General features: G+C 53.9%; 1 protein-coding gene across 1 annotated transcript in view; it reads right to left on the bottom strand.

Annotated features, from left to right (window-relative positions):
* Positions 1 to 24322, bottom strand: part of TMEM120B (transmembrane protein 120B) — a 67173-nt gene that overhangs the window by 10192 nt on the left and 32659 nt on the right. Inside the window, exons 2-6 of the mRNA XM_024348095.3 lie at positions 23662 to 23780; positions 18528 to 18644; positions 16536 to 16595; positions 13736 to 13831; positions 4429 to 4518 (exon numbers count right to left, since the gene is read on the bottom strand). Coding sequence (XP_024203863.1) covers positions 4429 to 4518; positions 13736 to 13831; positions 16536 to 16595; positions 18528 to 18644; positions 23662 to 23780 — 482 coding nt within the window. The remainder of the gene's footprint in view (positions 1 to 4428; positions 4519 to 13735; positions 13832 to 16535; positions 16596 to 18527; positions 18645 to 23661; positions 23781 to 24322) is intronic.

Here is a 24322-nt window from a genome sequence, read left to right as displayed (position 1 = left end):
AGCCAGAACTGGACAAAAGCGCCTCCATCAGACAAAACAGGGCAGCAGGCCCCCAGGAGGCCCGTAGGGTTCAGCGACGCCGTCTCTAGAATGCCGTGATGGCCCCAGGACCCTTCCTCACCGCAGAACTTGGGTTTGGGTCACTTCAGCAAAGACTGTGGGGTGTTGACGGCGCGCACCAGCCCCGAGTGAGTGGATGCTTCAGGGATGAGAAACTAGAGTTCATCCCAGTCTCACCTCCCACCGCCTCCACACAGGCTCTCCTGCAAGGGCTTCTGAGCTACTCCCTGGTAAAGAACCAAGCAGGAGGGGAGGCCTCCAAGGCATCTCCCTTGCCTGCCCCCAGGATCAATCAGCCCTGAGGAGGAGCTGGAGGAGGGCGGAGGCTAAATCTCCAACAGATGCGGAAGATGAGTCACAAGTTTGAGTCACTCGGATTTAGCCCACCTGCCTTGCTCCCTCCCCGACAAGCTGGCCCCAGCTCCTGTAGTCCTTCTATTAGGTTGGTGCAAAAAATGACTGCAAAACACAAATACTTTTAGACTAACCTAAATAGAAGATAACGCATCTATTTGGGCCCAGAGGCCCCATTCCAGACTCCACTTGCCCATTCAAATGCCTGCCTCAGACCACCAAGGGGAGACAGGCCTGGAGGAATGGTTCCATTGCAACCTCAAATTCCTTGAACCATATATGCCATAAAAGGTCCTTAGTAAAAAAAACTCGGGGCTGGGCACGGTGGCTCATGCCTCTAATCCCAGCACTTTGGAAGGCCGAGGTGAGCAGATCACCTGAGGTCAGGAGTTCAAGATCAGCCTGGCCAGCACGGTGAAACCCCATCTCTACTAAAAATACAAAAATTAGCTAGGCATGGTGGTGTGCACCTCTAATCCCAGCTACTTGGGAGGCTGAGGCAGGAAAATTGCTTGAACCCAGAAGGCGGAGGCTGCAGTGAGCCAAGAACACACCACTGCACTCCAGCCTAAGCGACAGAGCACGACTCTGTCTCAAAAAAAAAAAAAAAAAAAAAAAAAAAAAAAGAAAGAAAAGAAAAAAACCTCTGTGGGTGCTCCCAGGAGGCAGAGTGTAAGTTATCTTGGAGTCCTTAGTTCAGTGTTTGGTACTTAGGAGACACTCAATAAATGTCTGATGAATGGCAGATGGAGGGTAGAGCAGACTCACACGAAGCTTTGAATTGCAAGCTCAGGGACAACCATCCCTGCTCTCCTGTCAGAGAGTGAACTCCAGGAACTCTGAACAGCTCCTGCTAAACTGTTAGGCAAGGGAGGCTGGCTTTGGAAGTCCATTTTTGCCCTGTTAGCAGCCCTCTCTGTTTTGCTGGAGAGTCCCACACTTGCAGAGACCTCCACTCAGTGCTGCTCCCATCTCTCTGGTCACCCCCCATCCACAGCGTCACATTAGAATAAAAAGCTGCCCAGAGTAACTCTTACTAAAGTGTTAATGATTGCTAGAGGCATCACATGCCCCGGAGCACTTTTTCTTTTTGTCAGGGTCTCACTTGCCTAGGCTGGAGTGCAGTGGCCTCAACCTCCTGGGCTCATACAATCCTCCCACCTCAGCCTCCTGAGTAGCTAGGACTACAGGTGTACACCACCATGCCTGGCTAATTTTTTTTTAGACCGAGTTTCACTCTTGTTGCCCAGGCTGGAGTGCAGTGGCATGATCTCGGCTCACCGCAACCTCAGCCTCCCGGGTTCAAGCAATTCTCCTGCCTCAGCCTTCCTGAGTAGCTGGGATTACAGGCATGCACCACCACGCCCGGCTAATTTTCTATTTTTAGGAGAGATGGGGTTTCCCCATGTTGGTCAGGCTGGTCTCAAACTCCTGACCTCAGGTGATCCACCCGCCTTGGCCTCCCAAAGTGCTGGGATTACAGGCATGAGCCACCGCGCCCGGCCCATGCCTGGTTAATTTTTTAATTAGCTGGGACTACAGGCACACACCACCATGCCCAGCTAATTTCTTTTTTTTTTTTTTTTTTTTGGTAAAGATGAAGTCTTATTTTGTTGCCCAGGCTGGTCTTGAACTCCTGGGCTCCAGTGATCCGCCCACCTCTGCCTCCCAAAATGCTGGGATTACAGGCGTGAGCCACCATGCCTGGCCTACACACTGATGTTTTCTAAATGGCTGTGTGCTACAAGGCTGCATTCGTGAAACTTCCTGTTGCCCTCAGGAGGCCAGGCAGGAGGGGGGCTCTCCTTACCTCCAGGCTCTATGTTCAGTGTAGGGCAGGGACCTGCCATAAGAAACCACAAGGCAAACAAGTGGGAAGGTGGCACATTAGGCGGTGGGGGCTGCGCAGCTCCTGGGTGTTCCTCACTAGTTCCCAGGAGGAAGGAGGAAGCAGGAGCTTGTTACTTTTTGTTTCAGGAAAGAACAGGAACCAGAATGGCACGTTGGCAGGGCGCAGTGGCTCACACCTGTAATCCCAACACTTTGGGAGGCCAAGGAGGGCAGATCACTTGAGGTCAGGAGTTTGAGACCAGCCTGGCCAACATGATGAAACCCAGTCTCTACTAAAAATACAAAAATTAGCTGGGCGTGGTGGCGTGCACCTGTGATCCTAGCTACTCGGGAGGCTGAGACAGAAGAATCGCTTCAACTGGGAGGCAGAGGTTGCAGTGAGCTGAGATGGTGCCACTGCACTCCAGTCTAGGCCACAGAACAAGACTCCATCTCGGCCAGGCGCAGTGGCTCACGCCTGTAATCCCAGCACTTTGGGAGGCTGAGGTGGGCGGATCACGAGGTCAGGAGATCGAGACCATCCTGGCTAACACAGTTAAACCCCATCTCTATTAAAAATACAAAAAATTAGCCGGATGTGGTGGCGGGCGCCTGTAGTCCCAGCTACTCAAGAGGCTGAGGCAGGAGAATGGCGTGAACCCGGGAGGCGGAGGTTGCAGTGAGCCGAGATTGTGCCACTGCACTCCAGCCTGGGCGACAGAGCAAGACTTCGTCTTCAAAAAAAAAAAAAAAAAAAAAAAAAAAAGGCATGCCGAGGTTCCAATGGCCACCCCCAAAAGGAATTAGACCTTTGGAAAATAGGTCCTCCAGGTGGCAAGTCATGGGTTTTAACTGGGTCTCAAGACTCAGCTTACAGGCAGGCAGGGCAGGAAGGAGACTGAGAGAAAACAACAGGGCTTCTCGCACTCAGAGCCCTTCAGAGATGGGGGCCAAGGGAACCCCCAGTCTTGCCTGGACTCACTCAGCACCACTGTGACACACCCACTCCCCCGTGGGACTCTGAAACAGTCCAAAGAGGATACATGGCTTGCCCAGGGTCACAGGGCTGCTCAGTGACTGCACTGGGACCGGAACCCAGGAGTCCACACTCCTAGCCCGGCCTCTGTCCTCCCCAGCATCATCTCTCTGGTGGGGCAGGTTTGGCCTAATATCCTCTTCACCTGTCCACTCTCCCCTCTATCTCCCCGGAGAAGACCACCCACCCACTCGTCACCAAAACCCGTCCATCCTCCTAGTAACAGTCTCCCAGTTTTCCTCTGAGGAACCATTCCTCTCCTGACACTCAGCTTCTCCGCTCCCAGTGACGGCTATCAGGGTGGGTGTGAGGCTCAAGCCTGGCCAGTCACAGCACTGCAATCCCTGGCAACAGTGACTGGTTCAGGGATAGGTACATGATCCATTCTGCACCTGGACATAGCCAGTGCGACCCAGTGAGAGTCTTGGAAGAGAGGAATGTGCTCCGTTTGCTGGGAATGCTATAAATAGTGACATGAGCCTGGAGTTGCTGGGTGCCCCAATAGCAGCCTGAGATAAACACAACACAGAAGGCAGAAGTGAGAGACGGAGAGCACTTGGATCAAGACTTAACTGAAGGCAGAACAATGGGTCACCTCTTTTTTTTTTTTTTTTTTTGAGACAGAGTCCTGCATTGTCCCTGGGCTGGAGTGCAATGGTGCGATCTCAGCTCACTGCAACCTCTGCCTCCTGGGTTCACGCTATTCTGCCTCAGCCTTCTGAGTAGCTGGGACCACACCCGGCTAATTTTTTGTATTTTTAGTAGAGACAGGATTTCACTATGTTGGCCAGACTGGTCTCCATCTCCTGACCTCGTGATCTGCCCCCCTCGGCCTCCCAAAGTGCTAGGATTACAGGCGTGAGCCACCGTGCCATGCCGCTCACTTCTTTTTATGAGAAAATGTTTCTTATTGTGTTGAGCCAGTCTGAGTTAGGTCTTCTATTGCTCATAAGCAAGAGGCTGATCATAAACAAGAGCTGCCGCATCAACAGCATCAGCTTTCCTCCTTCCTGGATCTGAACAGTCACAGAGCAACCCCCAAGGAGGAGAGGAATGCAGCCTGAGGGTGTCGGCCCCCATCTGACGCCCCTCGTGACATTTCCCTTTAACTCCTCTTGTGCTCCCCACAAAGCCAGGCCCCCAGGTACCTTGAGCCATTGCTGATGAGAATGCTCTCCCGAATGGTCAGGGTGCAGTAATACCACACCAGCAGGAAGTTGAAGACTTCGTCAGTCACCCTGTGCAAGGAAACAGCCCCCAGGAGGGGTGTGGGCGTGAGAACCAGGCACAGCCATCCCACCCTCACCTCACAGAGCAGCAAACCAGGCTGAGGGCTGCCCACAGCACGCGCTGCCTCTGGAAGCCCTTATGACACCAGGGAGGCAGGGGGAGCTTGGTCTCTTGAGCGTCTTCCCCGGCCCTGCAAATGCCTCTGCACCTCCTCATCTTTCTCCCTGAGTCCCACCTGTGCTTCAAGCTCCAGCTGAGTCTCCCCCTCCTTCCCTGACCACTCAGCCCAGGGCAACCTGTCTGTCTTCTAAACTCTTCCCATGTGATGTGAAATTTCTGGTGGGATGTTAACGGAAGGACTTTAAGAACGGGAGACTTGGCCAGGCGTGGTGGCTCCTGCCTGTAATCCCAGCACCTGGGGAGGCCGAGACAGATGGATCACTTGAGGCCAGGAGTTCGAGACCAGTTTGGCCAACATGGTGAAACTCCATCTCTACTAAAAATACAAAAATTACCAGGGTGTGGTGGCACACACCTGTGGTCCCAGCTGCTTGGGAGGCTGAGGTAGGAGAATTGCTTGAACCCAGGAAGTGGAGGTTGCAGTGAGCTGAGATCGTGCCATTGCACTCCAGCCTGAGCGACAGAGGGAGACTCTGTCCCCAAAAAAAACAAAAGAATGGGAGACTTAATGTTCTATTTAAGGTTGCCTGCAGTGTTAAGATATAAACTCCCTCTGTCCCCTTAAAGCATCTGTAAACTTTGTTACATGTATTTAATACAAAAAATTACCTATGGGCCCTACCGTCTGTGATGTTAGAGAGTTAGAGTAGGTAGCTAATCAGATATAAACAGGGCCCCCTCCAACCAGGAATGTCAGGTTACCATCAGGTAATGGTCAGGTGGTTGTTAACTGTCTCTCTTAAATAATAATTGGCCACACCCAGTGCCAGAGAAAGGCAATCTCCCTATAGATAGGAAAAACATGAAGCTGGTGATCAGCAGCCTCCTGGTAAGATCTCAGGAGCTGGGCAAGTGGGCTCAAGCATGTGCACTAGGAGGCAAAATGACAGCATTTAACTCGTACATGACTTTCCGGGGATATTCCACCGGCAAAGGGAAGGATGCCTCAAGTGAGCATGTGCGCAACTCCAGGAAACAAACTGCGCACGCGCCCCTCCCAGTTCGCAGGCCACTGCCCATGCAGACAGCCCACCCCAAGGGAAGAATCAGAGGAGGGTCACCAGACCCCCGGAAGTCTGCCAGCATATAAGACCCCAGGTCAAAGGGCACACCGCACACTTGTCCTCCAAGATGCCCGCTCGGCCCTCTTCTAAGTGTACTTTACTTTTTCTTTTTTTTTTGAGACAGAGTCTCGCTCAGGCTGGAGTGCAGTGGCGCAATCTTGGCTCACTGCAACCTCTGCCTCCCGGGTTCAACCGATTCTCCTGCCTCAGCCTCCCGAGTAGCTGGGACTACAGGCATACTCCACCACACCCAGCTAATTTTTTTTTTTTTTTTTTTTTTTTTTTTTTTTTTTTGAGACGTAGTTTCGCTCTGGGGCCAGGCTGGAGTGCGGTGGCGTGATCTCGGCTTACTGCAACCTCCGCCTCCTGGGTTCAAGTGATTTTCCTGCCTCAGCCTCCTGAGTAGCTGGGACTATGGGTGCACACCACGATGCCCAGCTGATTTTTGTACTTTTAGTAGAGAAGAGGTTTCACCATGTTGGTCAGGATGGTCTCGATCTCTTGACCTCGTGATCCACCTGCCTCGGCTTCCCAAAGTGCTGGGATTACAGGCGTGAGTTATCGCACCCGGCCTGATTTTTGTATTTTTAGTAGAGATGGGGTTTCACCATGTTGGCCAGGCTGGTATCGAACTCCTGACCACAAGTGATTCACCCAACTCAGCCTCCCAAAAGTGCTGGCATTACAGGCATAAGCCACTGTGCCCAGTGGCTTTTCATTCCTGCTCTAAAGCGTTTTGTTTGTTTGACACGGAGTTTCACTCTTTCACTCAGGCTGGAGTGCAATGGTGCGATCTCGGCTCACTGCAACCTCCACCTCCTGGGTTCAAGCGATTTTCTTGCCTCAGCCTCCAGAGTAGATGGGATTACAGGCGCCTGCCACCACACCCAGCTAATCTTTGTATTTTCAACAGAGACAGGGTTTCACCACACTGGCCAGGCTGGTCTCAAACTCCTGACCTCAGGTGATCCACCTGCCTCGGCCTCTCAAAGTGTTGGGACTACAGGCGTGAGCCACCGCATCCGGCCAAGCTTTTTAATATACTTTCAGTCCTGCTCTAAAACTTGTTTCTTCTTCTGCCTTATGCCCCTCAGTCAAATTCTTTCTTCTGAAGAGGCAAGAATGGAGGTCGCTGCAGACCCGTTTGGATTTGCCGCAGGGAACTTGAATACCACCACCACTAACACTAACGGGAGAACTTTAAGAACAGGAGACTTGGCTGGGTGTGGTGGCTCACGCCTGTAATCCCAGCACTTTGGGAGGCCGAGGGGAGTGAGCGAGACTCCACCTCAGAAAAAAAAAAAAAAAACAGTAGACACTCTATGTTCTATTTTAGGTTGTCTGCAGTGTTAAGCTATAAACTCCCTGTGTCCCCTTAAACCATCTGTAAACTTTGTTACATATATAAAAAAATCCCAGTGGGCCATATTGTCTGTAACACTAACTGAAGAACTCCTTTTCCTCCTCCATGGTGACCACAGCACGGGGCTGGGCCGTCCTCCTCCATGGTGACCACAGCACGGGGCTGGGCCGTCCTCCTCCATGGTGACCACAGCACGGGGCTGGGCCGTCCTCCTCCATGGTGACCACAGCACGGGGCTGGGCCGTCCTCCTCCATGGTGACCACAGCACGGGGCTGGGCCGTCCTCCTCCATGGTGACCACAGCACGGGGCTGGGCCGTCCTCCTCCATGGTGACCACAGCACGGGGCTGGGCCGTCCTCCTCCATGGTGACCACAGCACGGGGCTGGGCCGTCCTCCTCCATGGTGACCACAGCACGGGGCTGGGCCGTCCTCCTCCATGGTGACCACAGCACGGGGCTGGGCCGATCCAGCTTTGAAGGCGACAGACCCGGGCTGTGGAGCATGCTGTACCTGGTCGGCATGGAGGGCCGGCAGACCGCTGTGTGGGGATTATCAGAGCCCCACTGGCCTCAGCCCTGCAATCTGTGAAGTGGAGAGGCCGACCCACCATGTGAGCATCCCCAGGGAAAAGAACTCTGCGAGAGAGTCAGTGACAGACGCCCCTCTGAGGGCTTCCCCACCACTGCCAGTCTGTCTGAGGAGGCACTGACAAAGGCTTTGTCTTTGGCAATTTTTTTCTGTTTTTAGAGTCAGGCTGGAGTGCAGTGACGTGATCATGGCCCACTGTAGCCTTAATCTCCTGGGCTCAAGCAATCCTCTCACCTCAGACTCCTAAGTAGGTGGGAATACAGGTGCACAATACCACATCAGGCTAATTTTAAAAACTTTTCTCGGCTGGGCACAGTGGCTTGCGCCTATAATTCCAGCACTCTGGGAGGCTAACGTGGGTGGATCACTTGAGGTCAGGAGTTCAAGACCAGCCTGGCCAACATGGTGAAACCCCATCTCTATTAAAAATACAAAAAAATCGGCTGGGCGTGGTGGCTCACGCCTGTAATCCCAACACTTTGGGAGGCCGAGGCGGGTGGATCACGAGGTCAGGAGATCGAGACCATCCTGGCTAACATGGTGAAACCCCGTCTCTACTAAAAATACAAAAAAGTAGCCGGGCATGGTGGCGGGCACCTGTAGTCCCAGCTACTCGGGAGGCTGAGGCAGGAGAATGGCGTGAACCCGGGAGGCAGAGCTTGCAGTGAGCCAAGATCGTGCCACTGCACTCCAGCCTGGGCGACAAAGCAAGACTCTGTCTCAAAAATAATAATAATAATAATAATAATTAGCCGGGCGCAGTGGTAAGCACCTGTAGTCCCAGCTACTTGGGAGGCTGAGGCAGGAGAATGGTGTGAACCCGGGAGGCGGAGCTTGCAGTGAGCCAAGATCGCGCCACTGCACTCCAGCCTCGGAGACAGAGTGAGACTCTGTCTCAAAAAAACAAAACAAAACAAAATACAAAAAATTATCCGGGTGTGGTGGTGCGCTCCTGTGATCTCAGCTACTCAGGATGCTGAGGCAGGTGAATCGCTTGAACCCAGGAGACAGAGGTTGCAGTGAGCTGAGATCACACCACTGTACTCCAGCCTGGGTGACAGAGTGAGACTCTGTCTCAAAAATATAAATAATAAATAAGTGACCCCCCCACCGCCCGGGGAGGCCGAGCTCCCTCCCTTGCCACACTCATTTCCTGTTCAAGTCATGTTGACCTCTGATGTCCTCAGAGCTGTGCTTCTGAGACTGCGGACGCTCTCTGGTGCTGCCGAAGTCATGACGGACACCGTACACTGGCCCTGCTACTCTCAGGCACCGTCCTCAGCTAGTGTCCTCAGCAGCCCTGCACGGGAGGTGCATGTCTTCTCCCTGCTCTCCAGGTGGGGAGTGTCAGCTCAGGAGAGCAACTGACTTGCCCACAGTCCCACAGCCGGGAAGAGGCAGAGCCAGATTTGAACTGAGGCCCTGAGATTCCAGGGTCTGTTCCTGACTCTCTTGAGACGAACTCTGTAGCAAAGGTTCAGCAAGGTGTGGGCAGAGAGTGACCGTTGTCTGTGACCACAAAGTAGGGCCACAAAGCTTCAAAGCAGTTGCATCCTCCTTTCATTTTGCCCCCAGGGCCCTTAAAGTTGGTGAAATCATCTCCCAGTTTAGGGAGAGAAATGGAGGAGATTGGGGGGGGTTCCCTCCCTTTTATGAAGATAGACTGCACCCAGTGGCCATTTCTGTTCCCATACTGGATAAGTCTGTGTGACACTGGGAGGTACATGGGACCTTCCCTGTTGGGGTCAAGGACAAAGACTTTAGGAGTTTGAGACCAGCTAGGACTGGTCATAGCAAGACTCCATCTAGAGACAGAGTTTTGCTCTTTTGTTCAAGTAATTCTCCTGCCTTGGCCTCCCGAGTAGCTGGGATTACAGATGCATGCCATCAGGCCCGACTAATTTTTGTATTTTTTGTAGAGAGGGGGTTTCGCCATGTTGCCCAGGCTGGTTTTGAACTCCTGGGCTCAAGTGATCCTCCAACCTCAGCCTTCCAAAGTGCTGGGATTACAGGCATGAACCACCACACCCGGCCCATCTCAAGAGTCTTAATCACATCTGCAGAGTCCCTTCTGTAAGGTAACTTATTCACGGGCTCTGGAGACCAGGACATGAACATCTTTGGGGATCATTATTCAGCACTAGGCAGAGACTAATTATTGGGAACTTATAACCTTGCAGGCATTTTGCATAGATGATCGCTCTGGATCCTTGGACACTACAGAACTGGTTCCTCAAGCAGGTGCACTTACCACATCCCTGTCGGCATGACTTCCAACTACCAGAACCCGCCACTCTGGGTGTTCCTGGGGGGCTTTATCAAGGCACCAGCATCTACTCTGCTGGTGCAAGGTGCAGATCAGAAGGGTGGAGCAATTAACACCCTCTGGGGACAGTCCTCAACTGCCCCAACTGATAGCAAATGGTGGATAAATACCCCAGCTCCCTCACCCTCAGGTGGGGTAACTCTGAGGCATGTTCTACGCTGTCCCCTCATTCCCTAGCAGTATTGAGCTCCAGCTACCCACAGGATAATGCTTTCTTGCCTCACTTCCCATTCCCCTACCAGTGTCTCCTGGGATCACCTCCTGAATAAACTACTGGCACTAAAATGCTTGTCTTGGGGGTCTCTTCTGGGCCAACCCACACTAAGACAGTACCACTTCCCATTTTACAGATCACACAGACGGCAAGCACTGGAGTGAGGTCCAAACCCAAGCCCACTCGAGCCAAAATTAACTCTGACTACCTCTTTCCTGGCCTGGTTCAAACCTGATAGAGGACAGTCCTAACCAGGGACAGCCTCTTGGCCTGAAGGCAGCAGCAGGAGGCTTCCAACTCTCCTGCTGCCTCACCAAAGCCTCCAAACGCCCAAGGAGTACTGGTGGAGTAGATGTCCTGGAGCCTGTGGAAAAGGTGAAGAGACAGACAGAGAGGCCCAGGGATCCACTTCAGGTCACACAGCCCGTGAGTGGCAGAGCTGGACCCAGAACCCTTGAGGATGCTGGCCATGCCCAGCTGCAGGCTTAGTGGTACCAAGAAGGGCCTCCGGGTGGGGAGCCTAGCCAGGAAACCATCCCAAGAGGGGCAAGAAGAAGAAAAGAGAATCCTGCTCTGTGGACGCACTAGCTATGAAGCTGTGAGCCTTTTTCCCGTATGCCCGGTCTTAGCCCAAAACAACGGTGATGCTAACCGGTGCTAATATTTAAACAGGCACCAGTCTAACCAGTCTCCAGACACAGCTTCTCCTGCCCTCCAAGCTGCCCTGCCAAGTAGCTCCTGTCACGCTCACTGTATCTGTCAAGAAACTGAGGCTGGGAGAGGTTCGTCATTTGCCTAAGGTTAAACAGCAGGGCAGGCTTCCCGGGGGCACCAGCACAGAGATGAACGGCCCGTCCAATCCCCCTCCTCTGCCCCGTTTTTAGCCTATAGAAGGTGTGCTGGGTTGAATAGCATCCTTCCAAAATTCATGTCCACTGGGACCTCAGAATGTGACCTTATTCGGAAACAGGGTCTTTGTAGATGGAATTAGTTAAAATGAGGTCATACTGTGTTAGGGTGGGCTCTAAATCCAGTGTCTAGTGTCCTTATACTAGGGAAGGAGGCCGTGTGGCGTGGTGACAGACACAGAGACGAGTGAAACACAGCTTTAAGCCAGGCAATACCAGGGCTTGCTGGCAATTCCCAGAAGCTGGAGAGGCGAGGAAGGGTCCTCCCTCCCCGAAGCCTGTGGAGCGGCATGGCCCTGCCACGCCCTGCTTTCAGACCGCCGGCTTCCAGAACTGTGGGAAAATGTGTCTGTCGTTTTAAGCCCCCAGTCTATGGTACTTAGTTACAGTGGCCCTAGGAGATGAACACAGAAGCAGGTGGGAGAAAAAGAGACGCCCAGGCCCTCGGGGAACCTTGGGCCTCAGGACAGCAAGGGTTTGCCTTCGGAGGGCCCTGGAGGTCCCTGTGCAAGGGACTGTGGCTGCACATTGACAACTTTTACCCTCTTTGAGGGAGGCACATGAGGAGTAGTACAGATGTGTGCAGCCTTTGCCCTCGTGGAAACAGGCCAGGCTCTGGGCAGCAGGCGAGCACGGGCCCAGGGCCTAAAAGAGCCTTTGTTTGGGCATTCAAGTGGCCAGACCAGCAGCCAGATGCCCAGCCAAGCGCCTGCCAGGCAATAAACGCTTGGCACATAGGCCAAATGCCCAAACCGTACTTGACCGCTTCCCCTGGGGACAGAGAACCCAGGGCCAGAGAAAGAAACAGCAGCCCAGGCAGGGCAGCAGCAGCCCACAGCCTCACGGCATGGCTGTGCTGCACTCGGACGGTACCAGCAGCTGGGAAGCACCCCCAGCAGCGCCTCCACATGCCAGCCAGGGTGGAGCTTCCACACACGGTGCCAGCTCCCTGAATTGTCACAGCCCTGTGAGGCAGGGACTGCCGTCACCCTTGTTTTACAGATGGGGAGATTGAGGCTCCCAGAGGGAACCTGCCCATAGTAACAGGCAGTTGGTCTCAAAACCATTTTCTTTTCTCTTTTTCTCTTTTTTTTTTTTTAAATATAATTGGGATATAATTCACATACCATAAAACTTGTTCTTTTAAAGTATATAATTTAGTGATTTTTAGTATATTCAGAGTTGTACAACCATTACCTAACTCCAGAACATTCTTTTTGTTTGTTTGTTTTTGAGACAAGGTCTCGCTCTGTTGTCCAGGCTGGAGTGCAGTGGCACAATCTTGGCTCATTGCAACCTCTGCCTCCCAGGTTCAAGTGATTCTCCTGCCTCAACCTCTTGGGTAGCTGGGATTACAGGCACCCACCACCACGCCTGGCTAATTTTTGTATTTTCAGTAGAGACAGGGTTTGACCATGTTGCCCAGGCTGGGAGAACATTCTTATTACTCTAAAAAGAAACCTTGTACCCAGTCGCAGTCATGCCCTCCTTCCTGCCTCCCGCAGCCCCTGGCCACCACTCACCTACTCCCGGTCTCCATAGATTTGCCTGTTCTGGGCAGTTCTCAGCAATGGAATCCTACTGTGTATCTTTTTGTGACTGGTTCTTTGACTCAGCATCACATTTTCAAGGTTCATCCATGCTGCAGCCTGGCTCAGTACTGGTGACAGTACTTCATTTCTCTCTCTCTTTTGTTCAGACCAGGTCTCTCTCTGTCCCCAAGGCTAAAGTGCAGTAGTGTGATCATGGCTCACTGCAGCCTCAAACTCCTGGACTCAAACAATCCTCCCATCTCAGCCTCCCAAAGTGCTGAGATTACAGGTGTGAGCCACTGCACCCAGCTAAATAATTTTATTTTTTATCTTTGTAGAGATGGGGGTCTTGCTGTGTTACCCAGGATAGGCTCAAACTCCTGACCTCGAGTAGTCCTCCTGCCTCCCAAAGTACTGTACTGGGATTACAGGTGTGAGCCACCACGCCCAACTTTTCATTTCTCTTCATAGCTGAATGATACGCCACTGTACAGATAGACCACAGTGAACTCCTTTTTTGGGGGGTGACAGAGCAAGACTCTGTCACCCAGGCTGGAGTGCAGCGATCTCAACTCACTGCAACCTCTGCCTCCTGGGTTCAAGCGATTCTCCTGTCTCACCCTTCCGAGTAGCTGGGACTAAAGACATACTCCACCATGCCTGGCTAATTTTTGCATTTTTAGTAGAGACAGGGTTTCACCATGTTGGCCAGGCTGGTCTTGAACTCCTGACCTCAAATGATCTGCCTGCCTCGGCCTCCCAAAGTACTGGGATTACAGGCGTGAGCCACCGTGCCAGGTAATGAACTCCTTCTTAACTACTACAGTACAAGGCCTTTCCAGCAGCCGTTTAACAGATACTTGTTGGATGGAGGTGGGGCAGACAGGACTGGCATTTCCCATGAGAAATGGCCCCTCTCTCCCCTACACCTCATCATGCCAAACAACACAGAAGCAGGAGAGGCCCTGGGTCCCCTGGATCCCTCTCTCCCGGCCCCCACCTGACGTCTGCATGCCCAGGCCCAGGCACACACGGCCACACCCACTACCTGTAGTGAAGGACGAATCGACATGCCACGGCACCCAGGAGCAGGATGATGGTCAGGTAGAGCTTGAACTTCTCATATTCGTCCTTGTAGGCAAACCTGCCATGACAGACACGCCCAGGGGTGTGCCCCTTACCATGACTATTCCAGCACCTGGGCATGGCCCTCAGCCCCATCAGACCCTTGTCCTTCAGCCACTGCCATGGCCCATAAGGACCTTCCCATTCCACTAAAGGAAAGACCTGGCCTTGACGGGTTAGTGGTGACCAATGAGGGGAAGAGGGCCAAGTATGCAGAAGGCTCATGTCCCTGGACTCTGGTCTGGGGCTCTGGGCCCATGCTGGGGACAGGCAGGGGGCAGAGACAGGGCCTCTTCCCTCAACCAACTGCTGCTGCTGAAAGGCCAGCGTTTGCGGCTGTCTGGAAATGGGGTAGACCCAGGGTAGACAGGACTGCCCATCTCCCTATGTGTGTGATAGGGCGTGAAACAGAGCAGGGCCATTTCTTGTGCGAAATGGGAAGTCCTGTCCACCCAACATACTGACTTGGAGGAAGGGAGGAAGGGAGGAAGGGGAGGGAGGGGAGGGAGGGGAGGGAGGGAAGGAAGGGAAGGAACCAAGGAACCAACCCTCTCCCAGGTGCTCTACCTACAGAGGAGGAGAGTGTCAGAAACTCCAAAAGCCAGCGCCTCACCTGTGACCAGGTTTTTATTTATGCAAAAATTCTAGCTTAGATGCAACTTCCCTGAGCTGAAGGAACAGAATGCCGGAGGCCTCTGAGCCAGGTGAAAAGCGTGAGACGGGGTGTGGGTTGGGGTGTAGGATAGGGTGTGGGGTGAGAGTGGGGTGGGATGTGAATATGGGGTGTGGGGTATGGTGTGGGTGTGGGGTGGGGTGGGGGTGTGGGGTATGGTGTGGGTGTGGGGTGGGGTGTGGGTGTGGGGTGTGTGGTGTGGGTGTGGGGTGTGGGGTGTGGGTATAGGTGTCGGTGTGGGGTGTGGGGTGTTGGGTATTAGGTGTGGGGTGTGAATGGGGGTGTGGGGTGTTGGGTGTGGGGTGTGAGTATAGGTGTGGGTGTGGGGTATGGGGTGTTAGGTGTGGGGTGTGGGTTTGGGGTATAGGTATGGGTGTAAGGTGTGGGTTTGGGTTTGGGGTGTGGGTGTGGGGTGTGAGTGTGGAGTGTGATATGGGTGTAGAGAGTGGGTGTCAGTGTGGGGTGTGGGTGTTGGGTGTGGGGTGTGAATATGGGGTGTGGGGTGTGGGATGTGGGGTGTGGGGTGTGGGGTGTGGGTATGGGGTATGTATGGGATGTGGGGTGTGGTGTGGGTGTGGGTGTGAGGTGTGGAGTGTGGTGTGGATGTGGGGTGTTAGTGTGGGGTGTGGGGTGAGGTGTGGGTGTGGGGTGTGGGTGTGGGATGTGGGATGTGGTGTGTGGTGTGGGTGTGGGGTGTGGGTATGGGGTGTGGTGTTGGTATGGGGTGTGGGGTGTAGGTGTGGCTGTAAGGTGTGGAGTGTGAGTGTGGAGTGTGGTGTGGGTGTGGGGTGTGGGTGTCAGTGTAGGGTGTGGGTGTTGGGTGTGGGATGTTGGGTATGGGGTATGAATATGGGGTGTGGGGTGTGGGTGTATGGTGTGGGGTATGGGGTGTGAGTGTGAGTGTGGGTGTGGGGTGTGGGTGGGGTATTGGCATGGGGTGTGGGTTCTGAGTGTGTAGTGTGGGTGTGGGTGTGGGTGGGGTGTTGGTGTGAGGTGTGGGTGTGGGTGGGGTGTTGGTGTGGGGTGTTGGTGTGGAGTGTGGGTGTGGGGTCTGGGTGTGGGGTGTGGGTGTGGGGTTCGGGTTGTGGGTTCGCAGTGTGGGGTTTGGGGTGTGGGTGTGGGGTGTGGGTGAGGTGTTGGTGTGAGGTGTGGGTGTGGATTTGGGGTGTGGGGTCTGGGTGTGGGTTTGGGGTATGGGTGTTGGTGTGGAGTGTGGGTGTGGGGTCTGGGTTTGGGGTGTGGGGTGTTGGTGTGGATGTGAGGTGTGGGTGTGGGGTGTGGGCGTGGGGTTCGGGTGTGGGTTCACAGTTTGGGGCGTGGGGTGTGGGTGTGGGTTGTGAGTATGGGTGTGGGGTGTGGGTATGGGGTGTGGGTGTAGGGTGTGGGTGGGGTGTTGGCATGGGGTGTGGGTTCTGAGTGGGCGGTATGGGTATGGAGTGGGGTGGGTGTGGGGTGTGGGTGGGGTGTTGGTGTGGGGTGTTGGTGTGGAGTGTGGGTGTGGGGTCTGGGTGTGGGTTTGGGGTGTGGGGTGTTGGTGTGGGTGTGGATTTGAGGTGTGGGTGTGGGGTTCGGGTGTGGGTTCGCAGTGTGGGGTGTTGGTGTGGGTGGGGTGTTGGTGTGGAGTGTGGGTGTGGGGTGTGGGTGTGGATTTGAGGTGTGGGTGTGGGGTGTGGGCGTGGGGTTCGGGTGTGGGTTCACAGTTTGGGGCGTGGGGTGTGGGTGTGGGTTGTGAGTATGGGGTGTGGGCGTAGGGTGTGGGTGGGGTGTTGGCATGGGGTGTGGGTTTTGAGTGTGTGGTGTGGGGTGTGGGTGTGGGTGTGGGGTTCGGGTGTGGGTTCGCAGTGTGGGGTGTGGGTGTGGGGTTGGTGTTGGTGTGGGCGGGGTGTTGGTGTGGAGTGTGGGTGTGGGGTGTGGGTGTGGGTTTGGGGTGTGGGGTGTTGGTGTGGATGTGGATGTGGGGTGTGGGTTCTCAGTGTGGGGTTTGGGGTGTGGGTGTGGGTGGGGGGGGGGTGTGAGGTGTGGGTCTGGGTGGTGGGTGGGGGACACTTACTTGGCCTGGTTGCTGAGGAGGGTCACGTTCACATTGCCGAGGACCAGGTTCAAGTAGAGCCTGGAAGGAAACACCTGTGAGGGGCATGATCCTTAGCAGGTGGGTGCGAATCAACAACATTCAAACTCAACACACTTAATGAGCACATCCCAAGCACTGATGTTAGAAGATAGGGGGCCTAAGCTCAGCGGGCAAATGGGCCCCCACATCGAGTGAGAATGACAACTAACCAAAGGACATTAACCTGTGACAGGACAGTGTGAGGAGTGGATTTCTCCTCCATGCTACCCTAGAGACCGTATTTCTAAGCCTGCCTTGCAGCCAGATGTGAGTAGGTGACTAAGCATAGCTAATGAGGTGGAGGCAAAGGTACAACCTCTAGGTCAATTTTTAAAGAATTTTCTTTATTTTTCATTATTATTATTATTATCATTGTTATTATTTTTAGAGACAGGGTCTCACTCTGTTGCCCAGGCTAGAGTGCAATGGTATGATCATAGCTCACTGCAGTGTTTTTTGTGTGTTTTTTTGAGACAGAGTCTCGCTCTGTCACCCAGACTGGACTGCAGTGGCACGATCAGGACTCGCTGTAACCTCCACCTCCCGGGTTCAAGCGATTCTGCTGCCTCAGCCTCCCAAGTAGCTGGGATTACAGGCACGTGCCACCAGGCCAGCTAATTTTTGTATTTTTAGTAGGTTTAGGGGTTTCACCATGTTGGCCAGGCTGGTCTTGAACTCCTAACCTTAAGTGATCCACCTGCCTCGGTCTCCCAAAGTGCTGGGATTACAGGCGTGAGCCACTGTGCCCAGCCTCACTGCAGTCTTGAAACTCTAAGCTCAAGTAGTCCTCACACTTCAGTCACCAAAGTAGCTGGGATTATGGGTACACACCAGCACACCAATTTTGTTAAAGTTTTGTAGAGATGTGGTCTCACAATGTTGTCCAGGCTGGTCTTGAATTCCTGGGCTCAAGTGATCCTCCCACCTCGGCCTCCCGAAGTGCTGGGATGACAGGCACAAGCCACCGCGCCCGGCCTTGAGTTGGGTTTTCTATCATTTGCAATCCAAAGATTCCCAACTGAGGTAAGAGACACAGAGGCCTAGGGACAGAGGGGCAGGAAGGCAGACACGCATGACACTGTAAGAGGGTCACGAATGCTAGGCTGCTGCTCATTCTGCAGAAAATGATCATCACTTAACTCATGGGGTCTATCCGAACACAGTCAAAAAGGAGAAGCTCGGAGGAATGGGTTAAAATATAACAGGGCTAGCCGGCTCCCTCCCACCCGCTACAGGCCTGGAAGGAGCCCCTCCTCCTAACGCACGGCTCTGACTCAGCGCGAGGCTGATCCGGAAAACAGGGTCAGGGTGAACTGACTGTGCTCAGCAGCGTTAAGTCAGGTCACGATGATACGAGGCTGTAAGCAGCTCTCTCTCTCCAGAACAAGGTGGCAATGACATCACTTAAGGGAGGGAATGGGGACTTCTCTGAAGGGGGAAAATACAAAGAACGTGGGCTTTGGAGTCAGAATGTCTGCTGTTCACATCCTGGTGTGGCCAAACATTCGCTGATGTCTCTGAATCTTGTAAAAATGGGCATCTCTTGGTCTGACGCACAGATTGTTGAGGATAAACCAGGTGACATCACAGGAGGTCCCGGCACAGCTCTGAGCGTGCAGGAGGCACGCAATGCATGTTTGTTCTCCTGGGAGAGGACACTTTCCCTCTTAACCCCAGGTGGCAGCAGGCATGCGGTAAGTGCTGGTTCCTTGCAACGGACCTCCCAGGAATGCTGCTGTCACACGGTGTGGCTAAGGTCCCCTCCTGGGCTCATGGAAGAATGTGTAAGGAAGGCTCCTTATCTCTCCTGCCCTTGCTTCCCTCTTTCCCCTTCCATCTGAGCACCAGCAGGAAGGCGAAAGTTATATGGACCAGCTGTGCTAGGCCTGGGCATGGGCCTGTGCCAGGGGTGGGGAGGTTGCCAGCTCCTACCCATTCTTCTTGGGCAGGTAGGCCTCCATGTCGAAGAAGACGTCCTGCCGCTCCTTGATGTTCGCTGCCATCTGCTGAACGAGCTCCGCCTCCTCCCGACTGGCATGGCGTTTGCACCTGCGGACAGAGATGCAGGCACAGGGGAAGGGGCGTCACTCAGAGGGAGGAGGGCTATGGACTCCCCGGGCCCCAGCCTCCCACCTTCTACCCCAGTGCCTCCCACCTTCTACCCCAGCCTCCCACCTTCTACCCCAGCCTCCCACCTTCTACCCCAGTGCCTCCCACCTTCTACCCCAGCCTCCCACCTTCTACCCCAGTGCCTCTCACCTTCTACCCCAGCCTCCCACCTTCTACCCCAGTGCCTCCCACCTTCTACCCCATCCTCCCACCTTCTACCCCAGTGCCTCCCACCTTCTACCCCAGCCTCCCACCTTCTACTCCAGTGTCTCCCACCTTCTACCCCAGCCTCCCACCTTCTACCCCAGCCTCCCACCTTCTACCCCAGTGCCTCCCACCTTCTACCCCAGTGCCTCCCACCTTCTACCCCAGTGCCTCCCACCTTCTACCCCAGCTTCCCACCTTCTACCCCAGTGCCTCCCACCTTCTACCCCAGTGTCTCCCACCTTCTACCCCAGCCTCCCACCTTCTACCCCAGCCTCCCACCTTCTACCCCAGCCTCCCACCTTCTACCCCAGTGCCTCCCACCTTCTACCCCAGCCTCCCACCTTCTACCCCAGTGCCTCCCACCTTCTACCCCAGCCTCCCACCTTCTACCCCAGTGCCTCCCACCTTCTACCCCAGTGCCTCCCACCTTCTACCCCAGCCTCCCACCTTCTACCCCAGTGCCTCCCACCTTCTACCCCAGCCTCCCACCTTCTACCCCAGTGCCTCCCACCTTCTACCCCAGCCTCCCACCTTCTACCCCAGCCTCCCACCTTCTACCCCAGTGCCTCCCACCTTCTACCCCAGCCTCCCACCTTCTACCCCATTGCCTCCCACCTTCTACCCCAGACTCCCGCCTTCTACCCCAGTGCCTCCCACCTTCTACCCCAGTACCTCCCACCTTCTACCCCAGCCTCCCACCTTCTACCCCAGTGCCTCCCACCTTCTACCCCAGTACCTCCCACCTTCTACCCCAGCCTCCCACCTTCTACCCCAGTGCCTCCCACCTTCTACCCCAGTGCCTCCCACCTTCTACCCCAGCCTCCCACCTTCTACCTCAGTGCCTCCCACCTTCTACCCCAGCCTCCCACCTTCCACCCCAGCCTCCCACCTTCCACCCCAGCCTCCCACCTTCCACCCCTGTGCCTCCCACCTTCTACCCCAGCCTCCCACCTTCTACCCCAGCCTCCCACCTTCTACCCCAGTGCCTCCCACCTTCTACCCCAGCCTCCCACCTTCTACCCCAGTGCCTCCCACCTTCTACCCCAGCCTCCCGCCTTCTACCCCAGACTCCTACCTTCTACCCCAGTGCCTCCCACCTTCTACCCCAGCCTCCCGCCTTCTACCCCAGACTCCTACCTTCTACCCCAGTGCCTCCCACCTTCTACCCCAGTGCCTCCCACCTTCTACCCCAGCCTCCCGCCTTCTACCCCAGACTCCTACCTTCTACCCCAGTGCCTCCCACCTTCTACCCCAGTGCCTCTCGCAACCGCAGTTCCCCATTCTCAACTCTCGGGGTTGGAGGAGTGATGCTGCCTCCCAGGTAGTCTTGTGACTTTCAGAAAGTCCTTAAACCTCTCTGCCTTATTTTCCATACCTGAAAAGCCGGGATAATCTCAAGCCTACCTCACAGACAATAGCCTGGTGAGGATTAAATGAGTAAGTACAGCATAGAGCATCTAGAATAATACTTGATAGTATGAGCTCAAGGGATAATTACTGACAATACTATTTTTCTTCTCATTTTTCTTTTCTTTTCTTTTTTTTTTTTGAGACGGAGTCTTGCTCTGTCGCCCAGGCTGGAGTGCAGTGGCGCCATCTCGGCTCGCTGCAAGCTCCGCCTCCTGGGTTCATGCCATTCTCCTGCCTCAGCCTCCCAAGTAGCTGGGATTACAGGTGCCTGCCACCACACCCAGCTAATTTTTTTTTTGTATTTTTAGAAGAGATGGGGTTTCACCATGTTAGCCAGGATGGTCTCGATCTCCTGACCTCATGATCTGCCTGCCTCGGCCTCCCAAAGTGCTGGGATTACCGGTGTGAGCCACCACGCCCGGCCTTCTCATTTTTCTAAAGAAATAGCTAGCAGGCATGATGTTATAGTCCCAGCACATACGCCTATGATCCCAGCACTTTGGGAGGCCAGGGCAGGAGGATCACTTGAGGCCATGAGTTTGAGACCAGCCTGACCAACATAGCAAGACCCCGTCTCTACAAAAAATTAGTTAAAGAAAACAACCAAGGCCGGGTGCAGTGGCTCAAGCCTGTAATCCCAATACGTTGGGAGGCTGAGGTGGGCCGATCACCTGAGGTTGGGAGTTCAAGACCAGCATAACCAATATGGAGAAACCCCGTCTCTACTAAAAATACAAAATTAGCTGGGCATGATGGTGCATGCCTGTAATCCCAGCTACTCGGGAGGCTGAGACAGGAGAATCGCTTGAACCCGGGAGGCAGAGGCTGCAGTGAGCCAAGATCGCACCACTGCACTCCAGCCTGGGCAACAAGAGCGAAATTCTGTCTCAAAAAGAAAAAAAAAAAAGGGGGGGGGGGTTTAAGAAAACAACCAGGGGCTGGGTGTGGTGGCTCATGCCTGTAATCCCAGCACTTTGGGAAACTGAAGTGGGCAGATCACCTGAAGTCAGGAGTTCAAGACCAGCCTGGCCAAAATGGCAAAACCCTGTCTCTACTGAAAATATAAAAATCAGCTGGGTGTGGTGGCAGGCCCCTATAATCCCAGCTACTTGGGAGGCTGAGGCAGGAGAATCACTTGAACCCGGGAGGCAGAGGTTCAGTGAGCCAAGATAGCACCACTGCATTCCAGCCTGGGTGACAGCGAAACTCCATCTCAAAAACAACAACAACAATAACAAAAAACAACAACCAAGCATGGTGGTACATGCATGTAGTCCTAGTATTCATGAGGCTAAGGTGGGAGGATCGCTTGAGCCCAGGAGATCAAGGCTGTGGTGAGCCGTGATTGCGCCACTGCACTCCAGCCTGGGTGACAGAGCAAGACACTATCTCAAAAAAAGTAAGGCCGGGCATGGTGGCTCACACCTGTAATCTCAGCACTTTGGGAGGCCGAGGCAGGATGATCACTTGAGGTCAGGAATTTGAGACCAGCCTGGCCAACACGGTGAAACCCTGTCTCTAGTAAAAGTACAAAAATTAGCTGGGCGTGGTGGCGGGCACCTGTAATCCCAGCTACTCGGGAGGCTGAGACAGGAAGAATTGCTTGAACCCAGGAGGCAGAGGTTGCAGTGAGCCAAGATTGCACCGCTGCACCCCAGCCTGGGCAACAGAGCGAGACTTCATCTCTGAATGAATGAATGAATGAATATAATTTTAAAAAATAGAAATAAAGGAATAACCTACAGATGACCAAGAGACAGACAAAAAGGCACCTGAAAGCATAAGCAGTCGACCAATCATGGTCTGTTATTCTTTGGTAACACGGAACTCTCAAAACCAGAAAACAAGTCAGCAGACACATCTCAGAATGACAGGGGTCCTTGGTCTAAGACCCTAACTCACGGGTCAACCTTCTAACCCAGCACTTCTCAACTGAGGACAGCTGGCAATGCCTGGAGAGATCTTGGTGGACACACCTGGGGCAGGAGTGCTACTGGCATCAGTGGGCAGAGGCCAGGGATGCTACTCACTATCCCACAGTGCACTGCACGGCCCCCACAAAGACCCATCAATAGTGCTGGGGTTCGCCATGTGCCCATCTGTGAAGCAATCACTGAGAATCTGAAGAAACTCTAGACTCTGAGTCCTGCCATTACCAAGATGTGTTTTTCCAAAGCCACATCTGGTGACGTGTTTGCACAGGGCCATCCACACTCTCTACCCCTTAGTTGCGGGCCTCCATTTCCAAAATGGCCAGCCACACTGAGAGCTATAATCAGGACCTTCCTCCAAAATTGTCCACAAGGAAAGAGTTGACCAGGAGTCCCAGATTCTAAAATGGAGGCCCAGCTAAGTGACCTGGGACAAGTCACTCGGAGCCTCAGTTTCCCTGCCTGACAATGGGGTCACGGCATCCACTGGGCCCCTTCACATACCAGGCAGGAGGGGACTTCCCAGACCTGGAGACCATGAGTGTCAGGAAATGAACATGATCCAGGCCTTGGGAACTGAACTAAGCTATGAGCTCAAGCACATCTCCACCAGGGATGGCAGCCTAGTGGCCACTACACCAGCAACCCCAGTGGGGAGGGCACCCCACACCCACAAAAGGACGCTGCCTGCTTACTTGTCCAGCAGGGCACCTTCCTATAACAGCACCCAACTTTCACCCGGGAAACTACTTATCTTCTTCTTCCATCACCCATGTGGCCGTCCCTCCACCTCCCAGGGCCACAGACTTAGCACACGACATGGCGCTGCCCAAGCAGCTTCTCAGTGATTGGTTCACAAATGGGCATTCAACCAATCCCAGCCAATGAGGACTGAACCCAGAATGTCGGCTGAAGTACTGGGAACGAGAAACTCTCGGCCAGGCACAGTGGCTCATGCCTGTAATCACAGCTACTCAGGAGGCTGAGGCAGGAGAATCGCTTGAACCCAGGAGACAGAGGTTGCAGTGAGCCGAAATCATGCCATGGCACTCCAGCCTGGGCAACAGAGTGAAAGACTCCATTTCAAGAAAAAAAAAGAAAAGAGAGAGACACTCTCCTTCAGCCAGGGTGGCACAGCCGGCAGGAAGCAAGGCTGGAGAATATAAGCCTGGCACTGCTGGTGAAGGGGACAGTCACCCTGAGAGTGACACCAATCCAGAGGAAGGCAGAATTTAGAGGGAAAAATACATGCCCCAAAACACCCTTTGACTCCTGGATCCAGTGATGCCTGAAGCAACTCCCAGTCCTGTCTTTTTCCACTGAGATTTCCATTCTCTGCTTCAGCCTGTTTTGAGTTGGATTTCTGTCCCTCAGAACCAGGGCAGCCCCCGGGCTACAGCTGCACCTACCTCTGGAGTGTAAGCTTCAAGTCCTTGAGGTGCTTCTTCTGCTTACTGATGGAACTGCTACACAGCGTCTGCAGCGCAGCCAGCTCCTCCAGCTTCTGCTTGTAGATCCTGTGCGTCTCCTGAAGAACAGGGGACCCGGGGGAGGGTGTGTGGGAGAATGTGAACAGCTCATTTTCTTTTCTTTTTTTTTTTTGAGAGAGTCTCGCTCTGTCACCCAGGCTGGAGTGCAGTGGCATGATCTTGGCTCACTGCAACCTCCGCCTCCTGGGTTCAAGCGATTCTCCTGCCTCAGCCTCCCAAGTAGCTGGGACTACAGGTGCCCACAACTACGCCCAGCTAATTTTTTTTTTTTTTGGTATTTTTAGTAGAGATGGGGTTTCACCATATTGGCCAGGCTGGTCTCGAACTCCTGGCCTTGTGACCTGCCCGCTTTGGCCTGCCAAAGTGCTGGGATTACAGGCGTGAGTCACCGCACCCAGCCAATAAATCACTCTTTATTTAGTGTTCACTTTGAGTTGAGTTTCTGATCCTGGCAATGAAGACAGTTCCTGTTAGGTCAACTAAGAAAAGCACATACCCCTTTCCTTAAAGCCACCCTCCCCACTCCAGACACAGTCACTCCAATGAATTCAATAGCTCATTCCTGAAACAACCATTCAGG

This window comes from Pan troglodytes, chromosome 10, assembly GCF_028858775.2.
Source record: "Pan troglodytes isolate AG18354 chromosome 10, NHGRI_mPanTro3-v2.0_pri, whole genome shotgun sequence".
Lineage (NCBI taxonomy): Eukaryota > Metazoa > Chordata > Mammalia > Primates > Hominidae > Pan > Pan troglodytes.
The sequence above is the reverse complement of the archived record's forward strand: the minus strand, read 5'-3'. Positions and strand labels throughout refer to the sequence as shown.